The 25,627-nt window shown below is 38.3% G+C and overlaps 1 protein-coding gene across 3 annotated transcripts in view; it reads right to left on the bottom strand.

The window, feature by feature from the left end:
• The window catches only part of DOCK11 (dedicator of cytokinesis 11), a 203,180-nt gene that overhangs the window by 41,062 nt on the left and 136,491 nt on the right, over positions 1–25,627 (bottom strand). For all 3 annotated transcript variants that reach the window (XM_055267319.2, XM_055267320.2, XM_063634851.1), the window contains 10 exons: positions 25,486–25,561; positions 24,786–24,895; positions 22,556–22,667; positions 16,625–16,691; positions 14,920–14,967; positions 13,464–13,606; positions 11,723–11,838; positions 9,420–9,557; positions 4,764–4,946; positions 1,843–1,956 (listed from right to left, as the gene is read on the bottom strand). In XM_055267319.2, the coding sequence (XP_055123294.1) occupies positions 1,843–1,956; positions 4,764–4,946; positions 9,420–9,557; positions 11,723–11,838; positions 13,464–13,606; positions 14,920–14,967; positions 16,625–16,691; positions 22,556–22,667; positions 24,786–24,895; positions 25,486–25,561 (1,107 nt within the window). The remainder of the gene's footprint in view (positions 1–1,842; positions 1,957–4,763; positions 4,947–9,419; positions 9,558–11,722; positions 11,839–13,463; positions 13,607–14,919; positions 14,968–16,624; positions 16,692–22,555; positions 22,668–24,785; positions 24,896–25,485; positions 25,562–25,627) is intronic.

Below are 25,627 nucleotides of genomic sequence, written 5' to 3'. Positions count from 1 at the left end.
TGTTTTTGGTGCCAAGAATACCAGAGTTTCCTCTTCACCCTAGCCACTGCTAAGGAAGTCCTATTGCATCCTCTTAACCCCCACAGGAGTAATCACAATTATCTATATGATTCAGAGATGATGAGGAAGAGACAGGTACAGGGGATAGGGAGCTTGCCAATATGAACACAATATGTGGGGGAAATGGTTTGAAACACTGCCTTCTTGGCCAGGAGCAGTGGCTCATGCCTGTAATCCCAGCACTTTGGGAGGCCGAGGCAAGTGGACCACCTGAGGTCAGGAGTTCGAGACCAGCCTGGCCAACATGGTGAAATCCCATTTCTATTAAAAATATAAAAAATTACCCAGGCGTGGTGGCAGGCGCCTGTAATCCCAGCTACTCGGGAGGCTGAGGCAGGAAAATCACTTGAACCCAGGAGGTGGAGGTTGCAGTGAGCCGAGATTGGGCCATTGCACTCCAGCCTGGGCAACAAGAGTGAAACTCCATCTCTAAATAAATAAACAAATACAATAGAAATAAAAAATACCTACCTGGCTTTGAATCCCTTTAAAAATAATAATTATATACATAAAGTTCCTTTCTATACATTAATAGAGATCCCATTTACCAGGGAAAAGGCGTATCTTTTCATAATAGGGTTTGTTGGTAATGACTGCCATAACAGAATAAAACTAAGTCATTTCATAAATGAGTTACGGAAAAGAAAAAGATTTCTTATCAAGGAGAGAGTATACAAGCCCCATTTACCTAGAAAAACTTACCAATCTACCTATGTAACATAGTACTAGGGATGGTAACAACTGGTAAAAACAATTCCTTAGAGTATAGGCATAAGTGGTGTAACTTGTTTCTATGCTCACAAGATTAGCTGGAGCATATACTGATGCCCTGAGGAACTAGTAGAACTGGCTGGAAAGCAAACTTTCCCAGCCTGAGAGTGGCTGGCACTACACACTGTTATTTTTCAGTACAAGCAACATTCCTATGGGAATATTTTTTGGTACATAGATTCTACACATGCAAACATCAAATATGCTGTGACTATGAGCGTTTAATCTTTTTCAGATTTTACACAATGTTGTCAAGCTGTGCTGGAAGATGACCTTTCCCAAGAATGGGGATGATTCATTCCTCTGGGAGGAAAAGTCCTATTGGCAAAGGATTCTTCTTTCCTTGTATACATGTGTCACTGAAGATCAGAACCTGCACTCTATGCAACAAAGCAACAGATGAATTTTTACAGTGCTATAAGTTTTAAGCATGTAGGAAAGAAAGTGGAACAGTGGTCAGAGTCTTGGGTTTGGCCTCAGCAAAATGGTGCTTAAGAGTGACAGTCTTGGTGTTAACAGATAATTTTCAAAACTCACAAAACCATCAAATAATGAATCCCTTCTGTGCCATTCCTCATCCATTGGCAATGGATCGGGAAACTGTTAGCCATTCTAAGTGAAATTTTGTGAAATTTCAAATTCAGTGCTTATTTAACCAATATTAAAAGTGGTGACAATTGTTAAGAAATAAAGGATCTATATATTTTCTGAGCAAGTTTGGAAATGAAGCTCAGAAAAAAAAAATTCAGATTCGACTTGCCATAACAACTATGAATACATAGTATATTCATTCATCCATCCACTAAACTGATATTGAATATCTGCTATGTACCAGGCAGTGTTCTAGGTACTAGAGATATAGTGATGTATAAGACAAAGCCCTTAACTCATAAAACTCACATTCCGTACATTCTATACTATCAAAAGTTGTGAAGCCAATGACAGTTTAAGAGTTTAAACTTCCCTGATAGCAAAGGTGGTTCTAATTTATTATTTGAAATGAGAACATACCTTCATAGGTCTGTCACTATTTGCAAAATTATTGATAATGAATAAAGACTCCTGAAATCTTGATCCTCCGCTTAGTGCTACATCAGCTATCAGCTGGCTTACAGCAATTATTATCTGTGGGAAGAAGTAAACATTATTTTCCAAATAACTTTTAAACAAATGCTGCCTATGCTCATCATTTTATAAGTACATAAGCACTCACATGAAATGCTTCTTTTAAAGATTCTACACTGTACCATCATAATGTATTTTCTTCATATATGAGGGGTTTACATTCTTCTGCTGAAATAGTAACTTGAAAGGCCCCATTTCAAATTTTAAAGGATCTTTCTTGGTTAGACGTAAACAATTTTTCAAAACTCATAGGAGAGCCAGATCTAAAACTATTTTCATAACAGCGAACTGATACAATGGTATGCTTTCTAGGTTGTAGCTGTGGCAAAGGTGAGAATAAATCATGTTTTTCTTTGATGATTTTTCATTCCTTTTCACTAGTCTATTTTAGTTGGCTGGACTTCCAAGTCCAGTGCCTCAGCAACTTTGTTTTTGACCAGGGCTTACCTAGTTTAACAAAAGTTTATGGAATGGACTTTGATGGTACTTTTTATTTTTTGAGACGGGGTCTCACTCTATTGCCCAGGCTGGAATGCAGTGGTATGATCTTGGCTCCTGGTTCACTGCAGCCTCAACCTCCCAGGCTCAGGTGATCCTCCCACCTCAGCCTCCCAAGTAGCTGGGACTACAGATGTGTGCCACCACACCTAACTAATTTTTTGTATTTTTGTAGGGACAGGATTTTGCCATGTTGCCTAGGCTGGTCTCGAGCTCCTGGGCTCAAGTGATCCACCCACTTATGCCACCCAAAGTGCTAGGATTGCAGGCATGAACCACTGCCTTTGACGGGACTTTTAAACCTCTCAGTCTCCCTTGGGTGAATGCCAAAACAATTCATGCTAAGATGTTAATGGCTGGATGCTTTACCACTGGTCCTAGGAAGCAAGATACAGTAATAGCCATGGGTATGGGCTCTAGAGTTGAATGCCTTAGATACAAATCTTGACTTTATCAATAATTCACTGTGTGGCTTTGGAAAAGCTATTTAACCTTTCTGTGCCTCAAGTTTCTCATTTGTAAAATGGCTATGATAAAAATCCCTACTTTGCAGAGGATGAAAGAGATCATAACCATTAGAGTACTAGTTAATCCTTTACTGAGCACTTATTATGTGCCAGACAGTGTTCTAAGTCTTCACATTTATTAATTTGACTATATTTGAATAAAAGACTTAAAGAAAACTGATGCTTTGACCCAGAAGAATCAATACCAATGGGGGAATTTCAGGTATACTGGCACACAAATTACAACAATGTTCTGGGGGAAGGTGAGTTTCCAAGTGCCATCTCATATAAAAGCAAATAGTAAAGGACCTAATGTGTAATGATGGCTGACTCTAACATGCAAAAGTAATTATATAGCAGACTTTTACAGGAAGCATACACAGTATTCCTATTAGATTTTCACATTATTGATGACATTTTTCAACAAGCTGCTTATGGTTGTTTCCCCATTAATAATCTTATCTCCAGTAAACAACTCTAATGGGACAGACCATGACAGTAAAGATATAAATAGCACCAAGGATTTCCCATATTACAATGAAAGCTACTGAGTCAAGCAGTCCCAATTGCGGTTTAGTTCAGAGCTATTTCATCCAATAAACCCAAAAGTATGGAGATGTTGAATAATAACTATCATGTAGGAAGTATCTGTCTTATGCTACACATTGTGTCAGGCACTATAGGCACTATACACACCTTATTTTAATCCTCAGGGTAATGCTGCAAAGTGAAATACTCAGTCTCATTTTACAAATAAGGGAACAGGTTCAGCCAAATTGAGTGACTTGCTTAGGGTCACAGGGCATGTAAGGATTTAAGCTATGATTTAAGTGCGGGTAGGCCTGATTCCAAAGTCAATGCTTTCCACTAAACCTTGAGACATCTCTCATTTTTAAAATAAGTGGGCATACTGGAGCATGAAAAACATAAACTGTGTTATCTGTTCTGTAAAATCTAACAAGCTTGTTATTTAATCATCTCATTTAATCCTCATAAAAATCCTATGAGCTAGGTAACAATATTTACCCCACCGCATTTGCAGAAACTGAGGCACTGAGAGGCTAAGGAAGTAACTTGCTCCAGGTCACATAGTATGTGGCAGTCCTCAAATTTGAACTAGAGACTGGGCACGGTGGCTCATGCTTGTAATCGCAGCACTTTGGGAGGTTAAGGTGGGTGGATCACCTGAGGTCAGGAGTTTGAGACCAGCCTGGCCAACATGGTGAAACCCCGTCTCTACTAAAAATACAAAAATTAGCTGGGCATAGTGGTACACGCCTGTAATCCTACTCGGGAGGCTGAGGCAGGAGAATCACTTGAGCCCGGGAGGTGGAGGTTGCAGTGAGCCGAGATCATGCCACTGCACTCCAGCCTGGGCAACAGAGCGAGACTCTGTCTCGAAAAAAAAAAAAAAAAAAATCTGAAATAAAGCCTATGCTCTTCTCTGCTCAGGAGCAGCTCTATTCCGTAGAAATACGACACATGCCACATACGTAATTATCAATTACCTAGTAGCCATACTAAAAAGATACTTATTTTAATATACTTAACCTAATACAGGCAACATATCATTTCAACATATAAGCAATATAAAACAATTGAGATATTCTATTTTTTTCATACTTAAGTCTTCAAAATCCATAGTATATTTTACACTTTCAGAACATCTAAATTTAGACTAGCCACACATCAAGTGCTAGATGGCCACATTGTATTGGACTGGGTTGGGTGGCTCTGGATCTTGATCTAGAGGTTAAAGATTGAAGAGAAGAAAGATGAAGAGGTGCTTTTATTTTCACTGACCTGTAGATGTGTCCTCAAAAAGGTTTTCCTTTTGGTATACTCAAAGTTGTTTCTCATCAAAAGATACAAAAGTGCAGATGCTTCATTCCTGGTTGAGCTAATCTTTGATGTGCAGCACTTTAAAACCTCATAGCAAAATGCAGCACACATGTTTACTCTTCCTTTGAAAAATGCTGAAGGAAACTAAAGAACAGGGAAAACAGAAATAAGTATTTAAAATCCAATCATAAAATCAATAGAATATCAAGTGCCCTCTATATCCCCACCTAAAACTATGCTGGGGGCTTTGAGGATACAAAATCAACATAACGGGCCGGGTGCGGTGGCTCACGCTTGTAATCCCAGGACTTTGGGAGGCCGAGGCGGGCGGATCACGAGGTCAGGAGATCGAGACCACGGTGAAACCCCGTCTCTACTAAAAATACAAAAAATTAGCCGGGCGTGGTGGCGGGCGCCTGTAGTCCCAGCTGCTTGGAGAGGCTGAGGCAGGAGAATGGCGTGAACCCGGGAGGCGGAGCTTGCAGTGAGCCGAGATTGCGCCACTGTACTCCAGCCTGGGCGACAGAGCGGGACTCCGTCTCAAAAAAAGAAAAACAACAAAATCAACATAACGCAGGCTCTGCTCTCCAGAGAGCCTGAACTAGTTAACATAAACACCAGCATGTGATAATAATAGAACTTAAGTCAGTATACAAGTTATTACAAAGATGTAAAAGTACTGAATATAAATGCTATAGATCTGAGAAAAGCTCAAGAGAGTCTGCAACATATTATTATATATAATAATATATGTAAAAGTAATTGCGGTTTTTGCCACTATATAGTGATATAGTGGCAATTACTTTTGCACCACCATAATACAGTAAGCAGGTTCTCAGTATGTTTTGAAAGAATGCCTGAAATGATGAATGATGGGTCTCAAATGGGGGCTTAAAAATGGGAAGGTCAATTTTCATTACTTACTCTTTTGCTTTATATTTCAACAGTTCCTTTATTGTGAACATCAATGTGCTGAGAAAATTATAGCTAAAATCTACTCAACAAGTGAAGTTCATCTTTTAACAAATGGGATATGGCAGATACACACACACACACATATCCTCTTCACATAAACACTGATAGTTAAGATACATTTTAGCATAGAAAAGGAGTAAGAAAGTGACTAATTATCAAAAGAGACAAGTGGCCTGTTCCTTTAAGAATGTATTCAGTCTGCTTTGTGGAAGACACAATATACAGGTAACACAGACTTGTTACAATTTCCCATGCTTTTAGGTCTAGGCAAGCAAATAATAAGCTGCTTCAGGGTACACAACAGATGTTTCTCAGAGAGTGAAGCTAGAGGGCCATCTTTTAAAAATTATTTCTTAGGAACCTTGAATTTAGACCTACATATAGGAATCTACCCTTTATTTCACCTTAATACCAAGTGTAATTCTATGCAGATAATGAATGCTTAATAAATGTTTTCTGATTGGCAATTGGGAAATCTCGCTAATAATTTCACCAGATTAAACTAACTCTGGATGAAGCAGATACTCTGGTATGAAAATAAACATTTAAGGGAGATCATAGCTATAGTGTAGCTCATCACTACACTAAGTCTTCTACTCACATCACTCACTTCTCTGAGTGGGCAATGGCTAAAATCATCAATGACCTAATTGCCAACAGACCTCTTTTCCCCTTTATCTTATTTGACTACTCTGTATACGTCATGACAATGTTGGAACTCTTTCCTTCTTCGGCTTCCATGATATTCTTCTTTCTTACCTTTCTTCCCACCTCTGTGACTGCTCCCTCTCATCTCCCTTACAGATTCGTCTTTGAACCTCCCTTCTACGTTGTTTCTCTCCAGTGTTCTGCTCTTGATTTTTTGGTGGTGGTTGTTTTTCTTCTTCTTCAATGTACTCTCCAGGGAAAATCAAACCACTCCCATGGCTTCAACTACCACTTGTATGTTGATGCTCCCGCTAGTTCGCTATGCTTCAAAAATACCAGCCTTTTAGTTCTCAGAATATTCTAAATTGTTTCCCAACTCAGAGCCTTGGCACATGTATGTCCTTCTCCCTAGACAGTTCTTCTTTAAGCTCTTTTTACAGCTGGCCCCTTTTCAATAATTCAGGTCTTTTTTTTTTTTTCTTAACGAAGTCTCGCTCTGTTGCCCAAGCTGGAGTGCAATGGTGCGATCTCGGCTCACTGCAACCTCCACCTCCTGGGTTCAAGTGATTCTCCTGCCTCAGCCTCTCGTGTAGCTAGGACTACAGGCACATGCCACCATGCCCAGCTAATTTTTTTTTTTTTTTTTTTTTTTTTTTTTTTTTTTTTTTTTTTTTTTTTTTTACTAGAGACAGGGTTTCACTATGTTGGCCAGGCTGGTCTTGAACTCCTGACTTCGTGATCCGCCCGCCTCAGCCTCCCAAAGTGCTGGGATTACAGATTCAGGTCTCATTTTAAAAGTGACAAACCTGTCTAAGATAAGATTATCTCCCACAAATCATTTACTGTCTCAGCACCCTGTTTGTTTCCTTCCTAGAACATATAATAATTATGCTTTTTTTTTTTTTTTTTTTTTTTTTTGAGACGAAATCTTGCCCTGTCACCCAGGCTGAAGTGCAATGGTGCGATCTTGGCTCACTGCAACCTCCGCCTCCTGAGTAGCTGGGATTACAGGCAACCACCACCACGCCCGGCTAATTTTTGTATTTTTAGTAGAGATGGGGTTTCGCCATGTTGGTCAGGCTGGTGTCAAACTCCTGACCTCAGGTGATCTGCCCACCTCAGCCTCCCAAAGTGCTGGGATTATAGGCATGAGCCACTGCGCCCGGCTCATAATTACTAATTCTTTTATTATTTATTTTCTGTCTCCCCTATCCCCACTAAGACTGAACACTTCATGAGGGCAAAGAGTATATTTATTTTGTATCTCCATTGTATCTATAGGACCTAGTACAGCACTTGACACAGAGAAGGTCCTCAATAAATATGGTATGGATGAATGGAGAATGACTCCAAGTCTGGCTCTCCAATCTGATCCCTCTCCAGAGCAAAGATCCATATATCCTAATGTCCCATAGGCACTCAAATTCAACAGGACTCATTAACTTTTACTGCGAATGTAGTCTTTCCCCTGTATTTCACATCAACCACCACACTCCACCATACTGTCAGTGGACTGATGATCAAATCCTGTAAATCCTTTTTCAACATGTCTCATCTGCCTTTGATCCTTCATATATCCACTGGCACTGCCTTACTTCAGGCCCTCATTTCTTATCTAGCTTACTGCAACTAGTCTTTTTACTGCCTTTGACTTTGTCACCAATCCTTCTTCAACACAACTTTTAAAGAGATTTTCCCCTGTCCTTACCAATTCCCTCTTAATACAAATATAATTGTGTTACTTCCCTGCTTAAAATCCTTCCATGACTACCTGATGCCTGAAAGATGAAAACCAACTCTTAAGATGAGTCCACATGATCTGTACTCCATTTACATCTTTAGTTTCATCTCTTGGTGAATCCATATTAAATCCTAGCTCCGTTGCTGCAGAAAAACTTTTGTTAAATTAGAGTTTTTCTCCTGCTCACCCCCAGAGGTCTGTACAGACTTATTTTATATCCTGATGGTATTTGTTTCTCTGTATGTGTATCTTGATGTGTGTGTGCCTCCCTCTACTGGACAATAAGCCCTTAGGGACTATATCCAGTAAGTACCTACACAGTTTTTGTTAAATGAATTATTTCTGAATCTCTTTCCTTTAGTTTCTTGTAACATGCTTGTGTTGAACTCGGCTTCCCATAGATTTTTAATTCATAAATTATATTAAAGAATGGCAATAAAAAGCTTCAAATTCATCTAATTTCTGTATCTGTTAAACACAATTGGCTGCTATCTAAATAATGAGGATGGCAAAAAGTTTTCAAAGCTTAGCTAGCCTATTACACAAATAAAGAAACTGAATTTCTTTGTCTTATTGCAGTTACATAAACCAGTGAAAGATCTGGACTGTGCCTTTCCATAACCTTAGCTCTATCTTGGTTAATTATGTTTATTCTTAAGTTTAAAAAGCCCCTGAGCACAGAAAATAAATCTTTGCTGTCTGTTTCAGTCATATTTCTTCCTAAAAGCCAAGTCTGAGGTTACTGTTTAGCTGAGGTAAGTGGACTGCACATTTAGGGCCCTCAGTTATGGCTAGCATTGAAAGGCAGGATTCATCCATTTGAACATGTACTGAGTGCTTACCATTTCCAAGACATTGTACAAGACCCTCGGATTACAAAAGTTGGATCCTTTCAAAGTGTTTAGACATGGGTGCACTCATGGCTTATACACCTCCAATATGACAATACTTTTAAAAAGAAGCAAAATAGAGAACTGGCAGGCTTGGTAATTTTAAAATGATATTCTTCAAAGGAGCTTAATGGAAAAGGGAAGGTATGATGGGGTGAAATAAAAAGTAGCTTCTGATTTGAGGGGGTTCACGGTCAGGCCCTCTGTGTGTGCTTTGTTGTTCTGCATTTCTATTTACAAAGGCAGTACTTAATGGCTTCATGAGCTGGCATTGTATATGTCACCACAATGACCCCCATTGTCTCGTCTTTCCTTTTTGCAATGAAGAGAGCCCACCGGCTGCTCCCAAACTTCTGTCCTTACCTTACTGATGAAAGCTCTCAGTGAGGCAAATACATGTTTCAGCGACACTTCAGATTGTCCATTTTTAAGAAAAGCAAGATGTATATCAAACACTTTTTTCATTAATGGGTTATGGCCATCATTATTTAAAAGTTGGGTCTATAAAACATTAAAAAATATGGTTTATGCCCCACTGAGAATGACAGAACTGATTTCACCAATACCTGTTTATGAAACCACTGTTTGCAAGTTTCAGGAAAATAAAAGGCTCTTACATATAATTTCAAAATATTTGTGCCATCTTTCAACTTGGAAATCTCAAATAAATACTACATACATGATATCTAAAATACTTAATCCCAACATTTTAAACAGGTGGATTTTATTTTTCAATGCAACACAGCAATATACAGGACTAGTATGGGAAGAGTATTTTCTATTAACCTATACCATATTGCTTCTCAATTAAGAAATCAATAAATTAAAAATGAATACAAGCCAATCAGCCTTTGTATTTCTGAGAGACTAAATATTGTAATGTATGAATGAAGGAAAATACTAGTTCTACTTTATTAGATTATGATCTAATTTACTTTAAAAGTATTTTTAGTATATGGTTAGCCATTCGTGAAAAAATAAGCCCTCTATGAGTAGAGATAATTAACAGGTATCACAATTGAACAGACTATGTAAATTGTTTAAATGCCCCTTGCAAAGAAACAACAAATTGTAGAGAAATACCTATTAGTTTGTCAACTTTGTTTTAATCAGCAATGGTTAATTTCTCCAGCCCTATCCTGCTAACCCTCAAGAAAGTAACCAGCAGGTTACAAGTTGGCCAAAAACAACAAAACCCAAAACAACAACAATCTAATGATAATACTGACAGCCAGAATCCCTGAGTGGTGTTTGATTTTTCTGGCTCTTTCCTTAGCATATTTCGAGGCATGGTATAGTGGCTAGAATCATGGTCTCTTATAACTGGCCTAGATCTCAATCCTGATTCTGCCACTGCCCAGCTATATGACATTAACCTCCTGTGGGCCCCAGTTTCCCCATTTTCAAAAGGGAATAATAACAGTATCTACATCATAAGGCTATTATGAGGATTAAAAGTGAGTTCATATTTGTATTTTTAAGTTATTGAGATATAATTTACAAACCATAAAATTCACCAGTTTCAGGTATAAAATTAAATTACATTTAGTAAATTCAGCAACAGAGTTGGTGACCACCACAATCCAATTTTAGAACATTTCCATTGTTTCAAAAAGATCACTCCCCTTTCTCATTCCCAGCCTCACAATGAAAAAGTGAGTTAATATTTGTAAAGCACTTAGGACAGTGCCTGATATCTACCAAGAGACTATATAAATGTTTGTTAAATAAATAAGAGGTATCAGAATAGAAGGAAGGAATACAATGTACATCATGAGATCTAATGGCTTTCTTAGTTATTGGCATGAAGAAACATGGAGTTGTGTTGCACTTTAATATAGAACAAACCTAATACTTCATAAAGGGATCTGTAGCCTATTTATTAAAGGTATTCTGCAGCCTACTTTGTATTAGTATCTAATTCAATTTTCCTTTATAAGCCTCTTTGAAAAGCACAGGCCAGGTTTCCATAGAAAATCTCGAGGGCTGAAGCAATTAACTTAATTACTTAGAGAAGAGGGGAAAAAGGAAAAAAAAAAAACTGTATAACTGAAGTGAAAGCAGCAAGCAAGATTTTCACCTTTGAGTTCTTACATTATGGTCACATCGTTTTTACTTTTCAAAGCACTCTCACGTCCATTATCCCATTTCCCCCTCCAATAATCCTGCTAGATAACTGCTTTTACCTTCTTTTTAAAATCATAGCAATGATGATTTGCACTGAGAGGCAAACGTCTGAGAAAAAACATTAAGCGCATGGCTAGGGAAGCCAGCCAGCCAGCCTGCCTGCCCGGACATCATCTACCCTGACAGGACATCTCATCACAATGGGTATTTGGGCACACAGATCCAATCATATTTTGGGCTAAAAATTGCTGGCTACTTAAAGTATGGAAACTTTGTTTTTAAATACGAAAATCTAATAGAATTTAAGAGGGAGAAGAGAGCTTAAGGGCAAGTTAGTCCACTCCCTTCCCTTTATGGATGACACAAGTGAGTCTCAGTGACTTCCAGGGTCACATGATAACCAAACTAGAACTGCCATCCACATTTCCTGACTATTCATGCCAGCCTTTTTCACTGTACTACCCCACATTTGACTAGGTAATTTCTGCATAATATTACTTTGCAATGGTACCAACTGAATTATAACTCTTCATTTTTACCTTGAAGCACTGAGTGAAAAATGATATGGTATCTAGTACTGTTAGGGAAACTTCAGTAGCTGTATTGCCTTCAAGAAGTGCCTGGTGGAAAATGTCTGCTTCAGTTGTTGTAGAACCTAGGATTAAAAAAGTAAATTAAACTTTTCCCAACACGAAGATGCACATTATGGTGTTGAATGACTTTCTACCCAAAGACTTAAGACAAGAAAGGGGGCTCGGCTGGGTGCGGTGGCTCATGCCTGTAATCCCAGCACTTTGGGAGGCTGAGGCGGACAGATCATGAGGTTAGTTCAAGACCAGCCTGGCTAGCATGGTGAAACTCGTCTCTACTAAAAATACAAAAAATTAGCCGGGCATGGTGGCACGCACCTACAATACCAGCTACTCAGGAGGCTGAGGCAGGAGAATCACTTGAACCCGGGAGGCGGAGGTTGCAGCGAGCTGAGATCGCGTCACTGCACTCCAACCTGGGCGACAGAGTGAGACTCCATCTCAAAAAAAAAGAAAGAGGGCTCACAGTGTCATACTGTATTTAACTCCTTCATCAAATATAGTCTGGGTTAATCAATTTCATTAGTTGTCATTACAGTTCTGTATCAACAGCTCTGCAGGACATAATTAGGTGCCCATCTCTTTGGAGACAAGGTTTCAGTGATGAACTCTGGCGATGTAACTAGGAAATAATGTGGGAGGCCTTCTAAGTCATGCCATTAATTATGTGGGTAAAAATGAGAAACCACTAAATAGAAATTCAGCTACAGATAAACAGGAGTGCCCTATGGTCAGACATTTTCAATTATGCCAATTATATGAGATTTGTTTCTAAATCAGAAGGAAAACAAGGTATCTTGGAGGCAACTGAAGGAAGTAGGTTCATCGTATTTTTACAAGAAGCTGAAGGCTTTAAAACATGCAGATTTAAAGGTCCTGAGTCTATTAGCTCAGGGTCTAGCAAAACATTATTTTTTATTACTAGGTCCTACCATAAAGCCAGTTTTGCTGGCTTCCTTTTCTGAAACCTTCAGAGGACTGTCTGGAAACAAAACATGCTCACTCTTTGAGTTGTTATTAATATTTGCTTTTCATAGGATAGCTTCCATTTATATAACCCTCTAGCTTCCACAGTTGGGCAAGATTTCTCTCCTTGCCCTATATGCCTTGTCAATACTTCAACCTGTCTGAAATACACCTTTGCCATACTAGTATTTAGGGTTCACTGATTTCTGCAGTCAACTCAGCATGTTCATTCCCTAATCAATAAATGACCAAAAGTAACTAAACAAACATTACATATACTACTATATTAAGATGTCAATATTTGCATTAAAGTTTAACAGTAGGAAGGAAGAATACTCAATATAAAAATGAGAATAGCAATTCCATGGGAAAAAATTAATTTCTTTAACACTAAGAAGAAAACATCATGACCTAAAATTGTTCAAAAATCCATGTGTATTTTATCATTTTATAGTCATGTATGATGAAATTGATTATATACATATATACATAGCAGAGAGATGCAAATACATGTACGTATGGGAAATCATTTCCAATCATACTGGTAATTTAAACCAGGACTTCTTTTCTTCATACATATTTAAGGGATACAGGTGATATTTTGTTACACGCATAGAATGTGTAATGACCAAAGTATTTAGGGTATCCATCACCTTCAGTTTTTATTATTTAAACCAGGACTTCTTTAAGGTCAAATGGGTGCCGCACACACATTTTCACTTACTGTGATTAAGTGTAAATGAACTTTCTAGGCTACTAAGATGCTGAAGCCGGGCCTGCATTACTCCTGATCTGTTTCGAAGAGCAGGCATGGTTTGCGATTTTCGGTCTATTCCAAAGTGTTTTGACAGCCAGGCATCATGCACCCTAAAATAAATTTTAAAGTCAGGAACTGGAGTGCTCTAATAACATATCTCAATGTTACACTCTTTTTAACTAAAAAAAATTAGGTTTCCACATAAACATAGTAGTACACTCAAGGATTAAATGAAGCGTCACTAGAAACTGGATGAAGTTTTAATGTATCTTTAAAATAGCATATATGAATATAATTAAGGAATTTAGAAAGGGCTTCCACTTCCCTCCTTCTTCTCAAAAACATCAGAGATAAGTGGCCAACACTCCAATAAGATTCAATCTTTTCACGGGAGGTGAGGAAGGGCAAGAGTGGGAAGAAGATAGCCAGAGGTTCACTAAGGGTTGAAATGAGAGGGGAAAATCCTAGAGTCAGATGTTCAAGAACGAGTGCCAATCTAATCTGTTTCTGGACTTGAGGTAAGTTTGGATTAGAAATTTTTACTCTGTAAGCATGTCTACTGCTAAGATGAACAAACTTTTCTTTGTTTTACTTTAATGCTGTTTCCACTTAAAAAATTACAACTGGGTCATACATGGACTAAGAAAGAAATAGTTTGTTTATCCTCTAGTAAACGTAATGGAAGAGTTGACAGAATCCTAGAGACTGAGGCTCATGGTAACAATGGCCATACCAGCTCCAAGTTATGGGAAAAGATGGTTGAAATTGGAACCCTCACCACCCAAACTACCTATCCTTAGGACGTTCCAGAGACTGAACAGTAATCCTCATCCACACAGCCTCTTAAAAATTAAACATTTTTTAAACTATTTTTGAGCTCCTTTAATGACTAACTCTACCCCTAAAATATATCTCATTGAAATAAGCAAGTAACCTTCTTCACCTTAGAATCTCTCAAATATTTCCTTAAGTATTTATTTCACTAGGACTTACATGGCAAAAAGAGGAAATAGATAATGTATCGTTTATGTCCCAATTGCTGTTGGGGTTTTCTATTTGCCTTAGTAACTGAGGTGAGTATTGGTATTTTTCAGACAAAAATACAGACCTTACAGTTGTCCTCACTTTATGATTTCCTGCCTTCCCCTGGATCTAGCCCCTTCTGGATTCCTTTAGAAAAGATAAGCATCTCACAAGGTAGAAACTCCGTATATCACTTTAATCATCACCCCTTGGGAAGCTTGAAAATGTAAAAGTTCTCATTCGTTTAAACTTTCAGTTGGGACATGTTAACTAAATCACGGGTATCCCAATGTTAACTCAAAATATATAATATATAACCTAGGTTTTACATGGCATGGCTAAGATTGCCCTCTGTTGGAAGAGAAGGAAAAAGTAGAAATTGCAGTGCTATGGGAATTACCTTGCTATGTTTCTTTTCCCCATATATCTAAAGTGAAACAAACATACTCTAGAAAGAAAAACAATAGCATGTTAGTAATATATTAACATCCTCTACAGATTAACAAGTGATATTTTAAAAGTCATGAGTTACAAAGAATGGCCTATTTAAATCATATTATAATGATAAGTGTTTTGCTATACAGAAATACATAGATAATTGTGGGCTTGCCATATTCTATCTTTCTACATTTATTTGCTACAATTACATCATGTCTTCATATACAATTTTAATGACAGGTTTAAAAAACCTGTCAATGCAAATCACCCTTTATGCTCTGTAACTTATCATAGCAAAGGTCTCCATCAGTCATTTTTTATTTTTGACACAGGACCTCGCTCTGTCACCCACGCTGGAAGGCAGTGGAATGATCATGAGCGGCTCACTGCAGCCTCGACCTCCCAGGCTCAAATGATTCTCTCACCTCTGCCTCCCAAGTACCTGGAACCACAGGTGCACATCACCATGCCCAGCTAATGTTTTATTTTTTGTAGAGATCAGGTCTCACTATGTTGCCCAGGCTGCTCTCAAACTCCTGGGCTCAAGTGATCCTCCTGCCTCAGCTTCCCAAAGTGCTGGGATTATAGGCGTAAGCCACCATGCCTGGCCCACCAGCATAGTCAATAATAGTTCTAAAAGGTTCTTCCACACTAAAAATTGGGGCAATTTCTACATTTTAAATAATAGCATTAAAATACTTTATATTATTAAAAATTTCAAACGCGTACAAAAGTAGGGAGAGTACCATAGTTAACTCCCACATACCCAATCATCCCCCATATTCAACAATGATTGAACTCATAGCTATTCTTGTTTGACCTCTGCCCTGAATAGGTCCCCTGATATCCCTCCACCCTCCCTACCCCTGTGTTTCTAAAGCAAATCCCCAACATCAGATATTTTCATTAGTAAATATTTCAGTACAATTACAGTAGTTAAAAAAAAAATCTTAACTGCTGTTTATTCTCCTGACATTTTCCATAAAAGTTTGTAAGACTTTAATCCAAGGGTTTTGTATTGATATGCTTTGTTTTTGTAGACATGCACATACAAATCATATATGCGTATTATTTATTTAAAAATTTATTGCATTTCATTCTACGTCTAATTTTTCTTTTAGCTTCCAATAATCATATAAAAATAACTCAGGATGAAATATAGGACAACTTCCCATGTCCAGACTAGGTTTCCCCCAAAGAGTCTTGGAATACATACATATACACGTGTGTGTGTGTGTGTGTGTGTGTGTACACACACATACACAGACACATTTCTGCAGTGGGTAGAATTACTCAGCTCTACATGAAAGTACAAATTCTAAATTCCAATCATTTACACTGCTCCACTAATCCAGCATCTGTTCCAAATGAATGATGCAGGACAGCTGATATTACTTCTAGTTTTTCAGATCACAGAAAGTCTTTTGCTGGGCTTTAAAGATGGTTTATTATTAGCTAGAGTTTCAGCAGTATAGAAAGTATTCCACATTCACATTTTTCTTCTGTCTGCAGGTAAAGAACCTCTATGCCAGGCTCTATATTATCAAAATAATTTAACATTTTCTACATTATTAGCAAATAAGCTATTAAAAACAGAAAAAAATTGTAACAGTTGAATTCTCCCCAAATAAGGGGAAAGTATATGAAGACAAATTAATATAACTTACTCTAAAAGTATAAGAATGTTTATGAGCTCCTGAGGTGATACTTTATTCCAGTAAGTTAAGAGAGTATCTGAAAATGGAATAAATAAAGTGTTAGCTCTTGAAATAATTACAGCAAATAGCACAGTGAATCCCCAAGTCCTATGTAGCTTCAAGGACTATCAACTCAAGGCGAACCTTGTTTCATCTATATTCTCCTCTCCCCTCCCACTGCCCAGTACATACTCTGTATTCTTTTGAATTAATTCCAAATATATCATTTAATTGGTAATTAGTTCAGCTTCAATGATCCTTTTTATGTGCTTTATGTATGTCCTTTTGGGTCACTTATCCCAATCTTCATATCATTTCTGAAGACAGAGTAAGGGAAGCTTCTGTGTTTTTACTTTAGATGAGGTGTTTTTAACGAACTCCCTAAAATTTTATGCAAGATGGTGTGTTTATGTGCATTTTTCTGAGAAGGTCAAATGCCTTTGCCTGCTACTCAGAGGGCTCTGTGAATAACAAAGTTTAAGAATTTTAAACTTTAGCCTGGTTGCGGTAGCTCACATCTGTAATCCAGCACTTTGGGAGGCCAAGGTGGGCATATCACTTGAGGTCAGGAGCTCGAGGCCAACCTGGACAACATGATGAAACCCTTTCTCTACTAAAAATGTAAAAATTAGCTGGGCGTGGTGGCGGGCGCCTATAATCCCAGCTACTTGGGAGGCTGCGGCAGGAGAATCACTTGAACCTGGGAGGTGGAGGTTGCAGTGAGCTGAGATCGTGCCACTGCACTCCAGCCTGGACGACAGAATGAGACTCCGTCTCAAAAAAAAAAAAAAAAAAAAAGAATTTTAAACTTCAGGAGAGACAGATAACTTTCCTTCTTCTCTCTGCCTTTACATTATAAATTCTGATGTCCTATCTATCTGTGGAACAACTATTTCAGACACAAAAGTCTCTTAAATCTATCACATATACTTCTCTTTCTTACCCATTTCTTCCCCAACACACCTACTTAGTGAGATTTAAAACAAAACAAAATAAACCAAACAGTGCCACCACTTGACTTTCCATTCCTTTTTTATCCTACTTTGATGGAGCTAATGGTGTCAGCAGACCCTCCTCTAACTGTAAAAATTGCATAGGTGTCACAAAAGCAGGCAAATGACTTTTCTAGCTCCCAACTGAGCTAGAACCTCTCAATGATAAAGATGGAAGACAAGATGATGTTGGCTTTATGGAGGGGCAAGGAGGATGAGGGATCAGGGGAGGTCGACTTAGTTACTTCCAATTTTCCAATTGTTTCATAAGACCACGAATATTGCTAGGTTTCAATTATTACAAAATGCTAATCATCAAGAATAAAACTGAAAATAGACTCAAAATTTGACTTGTTTTAAAAATTAGGCCAGGCCCAGTGGCTCACGCCTTTAATCCCAGCACTTCGGGAGGCCGAGGCGGGCGGATCTCAAGTCAGGAATTCGAGACCAGCCTGACCAACATCGTGAAACCCTGTCTCTACTAAAAATACAAAAATTAGTTGGGCGTGGTGGCGTGCCTGTAATCCCAGTTAGGAGGCTGAGGCAGGAGAATCGCTTGAACCCGGGAGGCGGAGGTTGCAGTGAGCTGAGATCGCGCCACTGCACTCTAGCCTGGGCTCGACAGAGCGAGACTCCATCTAAAAAAAAATTAAATTAAAAAAATATACATCAAGCTAGCAGTGACTTCCGCTCTCGCCTATCTGCCACTGGGTGTCTACTCACAGAAGCTTGGGTTCCCTCCCAGAAGTCCCTACGTTTCCGGCCTCCGGTCAAAGGGCAGCTTGCTGCGCCACTGCCTGAGGGTGCTGGCCTCCCTCTCCTGTGGGTTAGCTCTTCCAGCCGAAAAGTTGGTGTCTCCTCTCCAGCGAAAACCTGGGACTTTCCGTCCAATGGTGAGCACCCATCACCCACGCCCCGTGTCCTAAGGTAGCTTCGGAGAAGGCCTGTGAAAGGGGTAGAAGTGCTCGCCCTCACAGCGAACTAGCTCCAATCCACAGCAAGTCCGCCATTTTCTTAACGGCACTGTTGTCGAGCGACAAGGCCATCCTCCCATTTCCAAATCTGTGAAACATGATGCAGGCAGGGAACGAGGGTGAAGGAGGGAGGAGAGGTTGTAAGAAATCTTCAGGAAGAGAGTCATCACAGCTTAGTGTATGTGATTTGGAATCTGACGATTTTAAAAAAACATGGCTGGCACTGAAAGAGCTCCATGATAAAGAGCTGCGGCGTCTACAGGCAAAATTAACAAGTCTGAGGAAACAGCGATTGTCAGATGGGAGGTGGACGGGCTCCACGGCCAAAATTAAAGAGTTGACTGAACAGCAGAGAGTCCTGCAGAGCACCATTAATGACTTGAAAGATAAGTTAAAGGCAAAAACCTGTGACTGCTGTTCAATGAACGAAACATACAGGCTTGCGCTAGAGAAAGACTATTATGAAATCCAACAACAAAATCTTTTCTTTATTGCGGAACTCACTAAAGAAACAAATAAATTACGAGAAGAAAATAAAAGGCTTTCTGAAAGAATAGTGAGGCAACAACAGTTTCAGACTTCTGGTAGTGATGACTTCGTTTCTGGTAGTCAAATGACTATGTCAGATTTTTCAGTCAGGGAGCCTGCACAAGGAAGGCAGAGGCATGTGCCTATCAAATCGATAAGCCAGTCACAAAGTAAACAGATGAAACCTACGAGCACAAAGGAACTGCAACAAAGTTCAGAGTTTCCAGCTCCATCTTTTAGTCAAGACCTCTTTGAAGTGCCAGAGACCTCTTTTGCGAAAAGTTCCTCTAATGACACTAAGCCTAACATAGAAGACCCTGCCAGCCAGAAGCCACTGGCCAGTTCTCTTTTAACAACTTCACTTAGTCCTCAAAAGAGGTATGGATTTCAAGATTTTTTCAGTCCTCATGAAGACAAGATTGGCCAGCCAAAAGGGACACTTGAAACAAAGGTCTCCCCCCAAAAAGAAACTCAGATTGGCGCATCATGGAGCCCTTCTGCTATCTCCCCAGGAGAATACCCAACTCATGTATCTGATACTTTACTGGAAACTTTAGAGGATTATTCTATGACCTCATGTCATCCTCTTACAAAGGAAAAGAAAATAATCCCTTTGAATGTCTTGCCTTTAGACTCTACTTTAAAATCTAGTACAAAAAGAAGAGCAGTGGTTGCTGTTCCTTTTAACACCAAATTTGCAGTGAGAGATAGCTCTAACCAGATACCTTCCAACGAACAGTCTGCTTCGGAGAATATTAATGAATCTACAAGTGCAGCGTATGGTGCTGATAAGCCTCAATGTGATACTAAGAGTGTCTTATTGGAGTCTGGGCTAAAGAGAAAAGTGAAGATACAGTTACAAAGAAAGAGGAAGTAGCTTCCCCGTTCCCCCCCCGCCCCCCACCCCCCGCCCCCCACCACCTTCTCTCTTAAGGAAGCAACAATGTCTTACTTTTCCAACAGAACAGTCTTCTTGTCAATTCAGACTTCGTAACTGGTAACTCCTGACTCTTATTCCTTTTCTCACGATAAAATAAACTAAGCAGTAAGGCCTGAAAATGTTTGGCAAATGAATCTAAGACTTTGAAATAGCAAATTTTTGTCAATTAATAAAATGCAGCTATAAGTAGAGAATGAAATTTATTCTCCAGAATCCATATAAAAGTGTAGAAATAGAACATCTTTTCATTGACATTAAAGTTGCTACTGTTTATGACTCAATAAAAAAGAAAGCCAAGAGAGGACCTCAAGAGTGTGGACTTGAAAGAGATAAATATTTAAATGCATAGAGTAACTAAAACGGAATATTTACCGGACAAGACAAAGTAATTAGAATACATCGATTGAGAAGGATCTAGAAGAATACATTTCTTAGAACAAAATGAATATGACTTTACAGATATACAGCATGACTTTATACATATAAAAGATAAATAGATGTGACATAGACTGTATACTAGTTATTGAAAATGTGCTTTTTAAAATCAAAAAGCAAGAGCAGAAGACTACAAAACCTAATTAACAAAGACCGAATATTTGGCACAGAGTACTGCCACTGAGCAAGCATGGTCAACATTTGCAAGAATAAGAGGAACTATCAAGTTCACAAGAAATAAAACAGACATGGGCTGGGCGTGGTGGCTCATGCCTGTAATCCCAGCACTTTGGGAGGCCAAGGTGGGCCGATCACGAGGTCAGGAGATCGAGACCATCCTGGCTAACACCGTGAAACCCCATCTCTACTAAAAACACAAAAAATTAGCCGGGCGTGGTGGCGGACGCCTGTAGTCCCAGCTACTCGGGAGGCTGAAACAGGAGAATCGCTTGAACCCGGAAGGTAGAGGTTGCAGTGAGCTGAGATCCTGCCACTGCACTCCAGCCTAGGTGACAAGAGTGAGACTCCGTCTTCAAAACAAAACAAAACAAAACAAAAACAGTCATGGTTTTACCTATGACATTAAAAAAAACAACCAGAGACTTGTCTCTGGTTAGTACAGAATGTGATGTATGTGTGTGTGTATGTGTGTGTGAGACCTACAGTGGAGGAAGGGAGAGAACTAGTCAGCAATGCAGCTTTTCCCCTCCTCCTACCTTCTCTCTCTTTCCCTCATTCTTTGGGCTGTGGTGGTATTCAACCGCTTTTTTGTTCACTTCTGCTTTTTTTCTAATGTATGTCTTGGACCTATTTTTTTTAAGGCTAGTCAAGTGAGGCAATGGGAGTGGAGAACAGATAAAGATTGGTCCTCTTTTTTAAAAAAACAAATTTATTGAGAGTTTCATTTACCATAAAAATGCCCACATAAATAGCCCACAATAGTACAATAGCTTATAGTTTATTCAAAGACTAGTGAAACCTTCACCACAGTTTTAGAACATTTTCATTGCCTTAAGAAGAAGCTCCATAAATGTTAGCAATTTCCAGATTCCACAACATAATGTTTGATGTTTATGCTAAATCGTACATTCCTAGAACTTGAATATTCCAGTTATTTTTATTTTATTAACGAACTTTAGAATTTACTTAATATCTAGCTATTTATTTTCATGTTTCTATAGCTACTTAGATAGCAACTTATTTTATGTCTTTACATCCTGCATTATTATAAAATATTTAAAACGAAATAATTACTAAAAATAAAAAAATAGAAAATGAGTAAAAGATAGCAATCACTATGATGATCCCAGGTGCTTTTATGTTTTCCATTCTTGCATATTTTTTTTAAGCAAAAGTATTGCGAAAAGGAAGAGAAGGGAGGGAACTGTGTAAGTAAATGTGGTATTTGGAAATAACCTGCTTTTACTTCCCGAGGACATACAATTTATGAAAGTCCTTCGGTTGTATTCCATCATATAGTGTAAAGAGGAACTGGTGACACTAGTAAATACGGCTCTATACCAAGGAGAAAAAACAGAGCCTGACAAAGAACGTGATACCAGACAATATCATACAGTGTTGCTGCAAAGATAATGATGACATTCCCTACCCTTCGAGAACTCTTCCTGTCTTTTTGTTTCTTATTTGTCAAATCCTGGGTTAAATAAAAGCTGAAGTATTAAATATGAATTCTGGTGGTTATTATTTCCTTTCAGTTACATTGGTCATTTAATGAATTAAATGCTCTGCATGAAAACAAAATGTTTAGCACTTCTAAAACCATTGCCTCATTTTAGAAATTCATTTGCAAAATTATGTTAAAATTATTTCAAAGACTCGAACTTGTGTGACTGACATAAACCTATTTTGAGGTTCAATTTAAGAAACATTTTAAGGTCAGAGTCTCCAAGTAACTGTTTATAATGTGCATGTGCTCTGCCTCCAGATGATGATCAAATATTGTTGCATGAATTTGTGGACCTATGAGGGTGTATGTCTAGTACAGTCCATGCTTAATATGATGGTAACTCACCTTCTGAAATCATTTTTACTATATACAGGTAGCACATCAGGAGGCTTCTGATTTCATACTGATCCAGGCGGTTATACTGGGATACACTACTCCTTGTAGAACTCTGTCGGGTCTATAAGGACAGGATGTTCGTGAAATAGTATCAGTACAATTTTCCACAGCTTTTAACTCAGTAACTCTTTTTTTATCATTAGATCTGTTTGGGAAAATTCTAAACATAAATCTAAATTTTATATTACAACTTGAAGGTGAATGGGCTGAATCTTTCTTTCCTAGTAATAGCTAGTAATATCACTAGACATTACCTTGGGGTCTTCACAAAGATATAGCCATGAATACTGTGTATGTTTCATTCTCATATGCCATGTGTTTTAGTGGTAAAATTTTAAAATAATCATGGCTATTTAAGGAAAGATAGCTTTTACATGGAGTGAAAGCATAAGAAACATCTTAAACTTTTTCATTTGAATCTCTCCTTAGAGTTTATTAAAATCCAACCTCCAAATCATACGTTAGAAAATCTATCTTAAGGGCTAATAAAAGCCAGGCACGGTAGCCCACACCTGTAGACGCAGCGCTTTGGGAAGCTCAGGTGGGAGGATCACTTGAGGCCAGGAGTTTAAGACCAGCCTGAGCAATATAGCAAAACCAGTCTCTACAAAAAAAAAAAAAAAAAAAAAAAAATTTAGCTGGGTGTGATGGTGCATGCCTGTAGTCCTAGCTACTCAGGAGGCTGAGGCAGGAAGACTGCTTGAGCCCAGGAGTTCAAGGCTGCAGTGAGCACTGATCGTGTCACTGCACTACAGCCTGGGTGACAGAGCAAGACACTATTTCTAAAAAATATAAATAAATAAAGAAAATGGGCTAATTATATTACTATAATTACACTTAGGAGTACCCAGTAATACTTCAAACTTAGTACCTCTACAAAGTACTGATGTGTTCCTATTATTTAATGACTTTTTAAAAAATATCGGAAATTAAGCATGAAAAGATCTGACTTATTTGGGGATTTATATGACTAGAATAACAATAATCTTCTAAAAAATTTAAAAACTAATACTTTCAGTTGAGCTAAACTGGGGATGCACCATTGACTAGGGTGGAATTTACTAAGGAAGAACTTTTACTTGGAGCAAACAGACCTTGGTTCTGATTGCTTGCCTAGCTACTATGTGACTACTAGCAAGTCATTCAACCTCTCTGACCTTTTTGCCTTAGCTATGACAGTACCTGTTGCCACAATTTCTAAATGGTGTAAAAGAGAAACATTTGTGAATAAATTACTGTTTACCCAAAGGCTCAAGGAACCAGTGGAAGTATAGTCCACTGGTTCTCAAGGGTAACAATACCCAACCAGCAGCATCAACATCAGCTGGGAACTTAGAAATACATGGTAGCAGGCCCTATTCCAGACTTACTGAATCTCACCCTGGGGTGAGGCCCAGACATCTATTTTTTAAGCCCTCCAGGTGATGCTGATGTACACTAAGAGCACCATGATATAGGAGAAAAAGTGCTCGTATTAGAAAATCTGGGTTCGAGTATGGTCCTGCCATAGCTGGTTGTTCTAAGTCATAATCCCAATTTTCATTTGTAAATTGAGAGTTGAAATGTATTATTCTTATAGACCCTTCTAATATAATTTTATACAATTCAATGATTTTACATAACAACATGGCAAAACTTTACTGGTCTAAAATGAGGTCTTTCTGCCTTAAGGCAGTCACATCTCAAACTTTAATGGTAGGCGTGAAACGACTTGATAGAAGAGTTGGGACGATATATTCTGATTAAGTGCTGCTGGGACCCTAAGATTGTCAGTTTCGGGACCTATATTTTTTCCTCCCAAATTAATATCATTACTCTGTTACAAAAGAATGAAAGACTGCATTAATCCTGCCAGGATGTGCTTTGTTTTAAATAACAAGGCACGTTAGATATTTTAAACTTGAATTTCCCCTCTCTAAGATAGCGTGCTAGGGTTAAAGGAGATATTCAGAGTTAGAACTCTTGAGGATGAATGCCTTATTCTCTATAAATAGTTTAAGACATTGAAGTAGCAGCTGCCACTATAGGAAGATACTGCTAAAATATCTAAGAATTATGGGATGCTTTTTGCAGAGCCAGGATGGACTACAGGAGAGTACAGATGCCCATATTTATACTATAAAAAAACTGTTGCAGGCTAATGTGTCACTAGGGTCATCCTATATATTTAAGTTCTTACATTTTCACCAGTGTTGCCCTGATCTGGAAATCCTGTTGCTCCTTCTGGGATGAGGGAACCTCTTGAATCTTCTCTCTTAATTCCATGTCCATTTTGAAAAGACCCATAAGCTGGGAAAAAAAAAAAAAAGTCAAGTCCTTATTGGCAAGAGGGGGAACTGTCAGAAATATTTAAAAAATAAGTACTGAACTAATTTAAGTAGAGACATTAATATAGGGAATAGATCTTGGACATCTAAAATATGAAGTTTATTATATCAAAACACCATAAGAAACCATGTAAAAGTGAAGCAACTTTTCACCTTTCAAAACACTTTAGCATGTACGAAACGACAAGAAATTCCTTGGAAGCCGTAAAATAAAGCCACACAATTTAAAAGACAATTTTATAGACAAGGAAACTTGAGCCCAGAGAAGGGAGTATCTGGCTTAAAACTGGTAACGGATAAGAAGAGTGGAAACCAATATTTTTCTCATTATCCTCTATTTTCTCAGTATGCCAAGCTATGTTCTAAATAAGCTTAGACAAGGAAACCTAGGCAAATAAATTTGACTGCAAGTATGAGTCAGATTTTAATTAAACTTTAGTAGAGATCAAGCTATGTATGGTCTTTATTATGAAATATATCTAAAATACTGAGAAGTAGAGGGTACATTTCTAAATACCCACGCAATGTATCATCTCCAAAAGGTTTAATTACCGGTGTCTTTGTCAGTGCTCAGACTCCCTCTATTGGCAGGTGAAGTAAAGCCACATGGAAACTCATCTCTGGATGCCTATAACAGAATATGATACCTGTGTCATTTAAACAAATTCGTATATAGGATAAGAAATTTGAATTA

Source organism: Symphalangus syndactylus, chromosome X (assembly GCF_028878055.3).
Source record: "Symphalangus syndactylus isolate Jambi chromosome X, NHGRI_mSymSyn1-v2.1_pri, whole genome shotgun sequence".
Classification (NCBI taxonomy): Eukaryota; Metazoa; Chordata; class Mammalia; order Primates; family Hylobatidae; genus Symphalangus; species Symphalangus syndactylus.
Note: the sequence above shows the minus strand (reverse complement) of the source record. Positions and strands in the feature narration are given on the sequence as shown.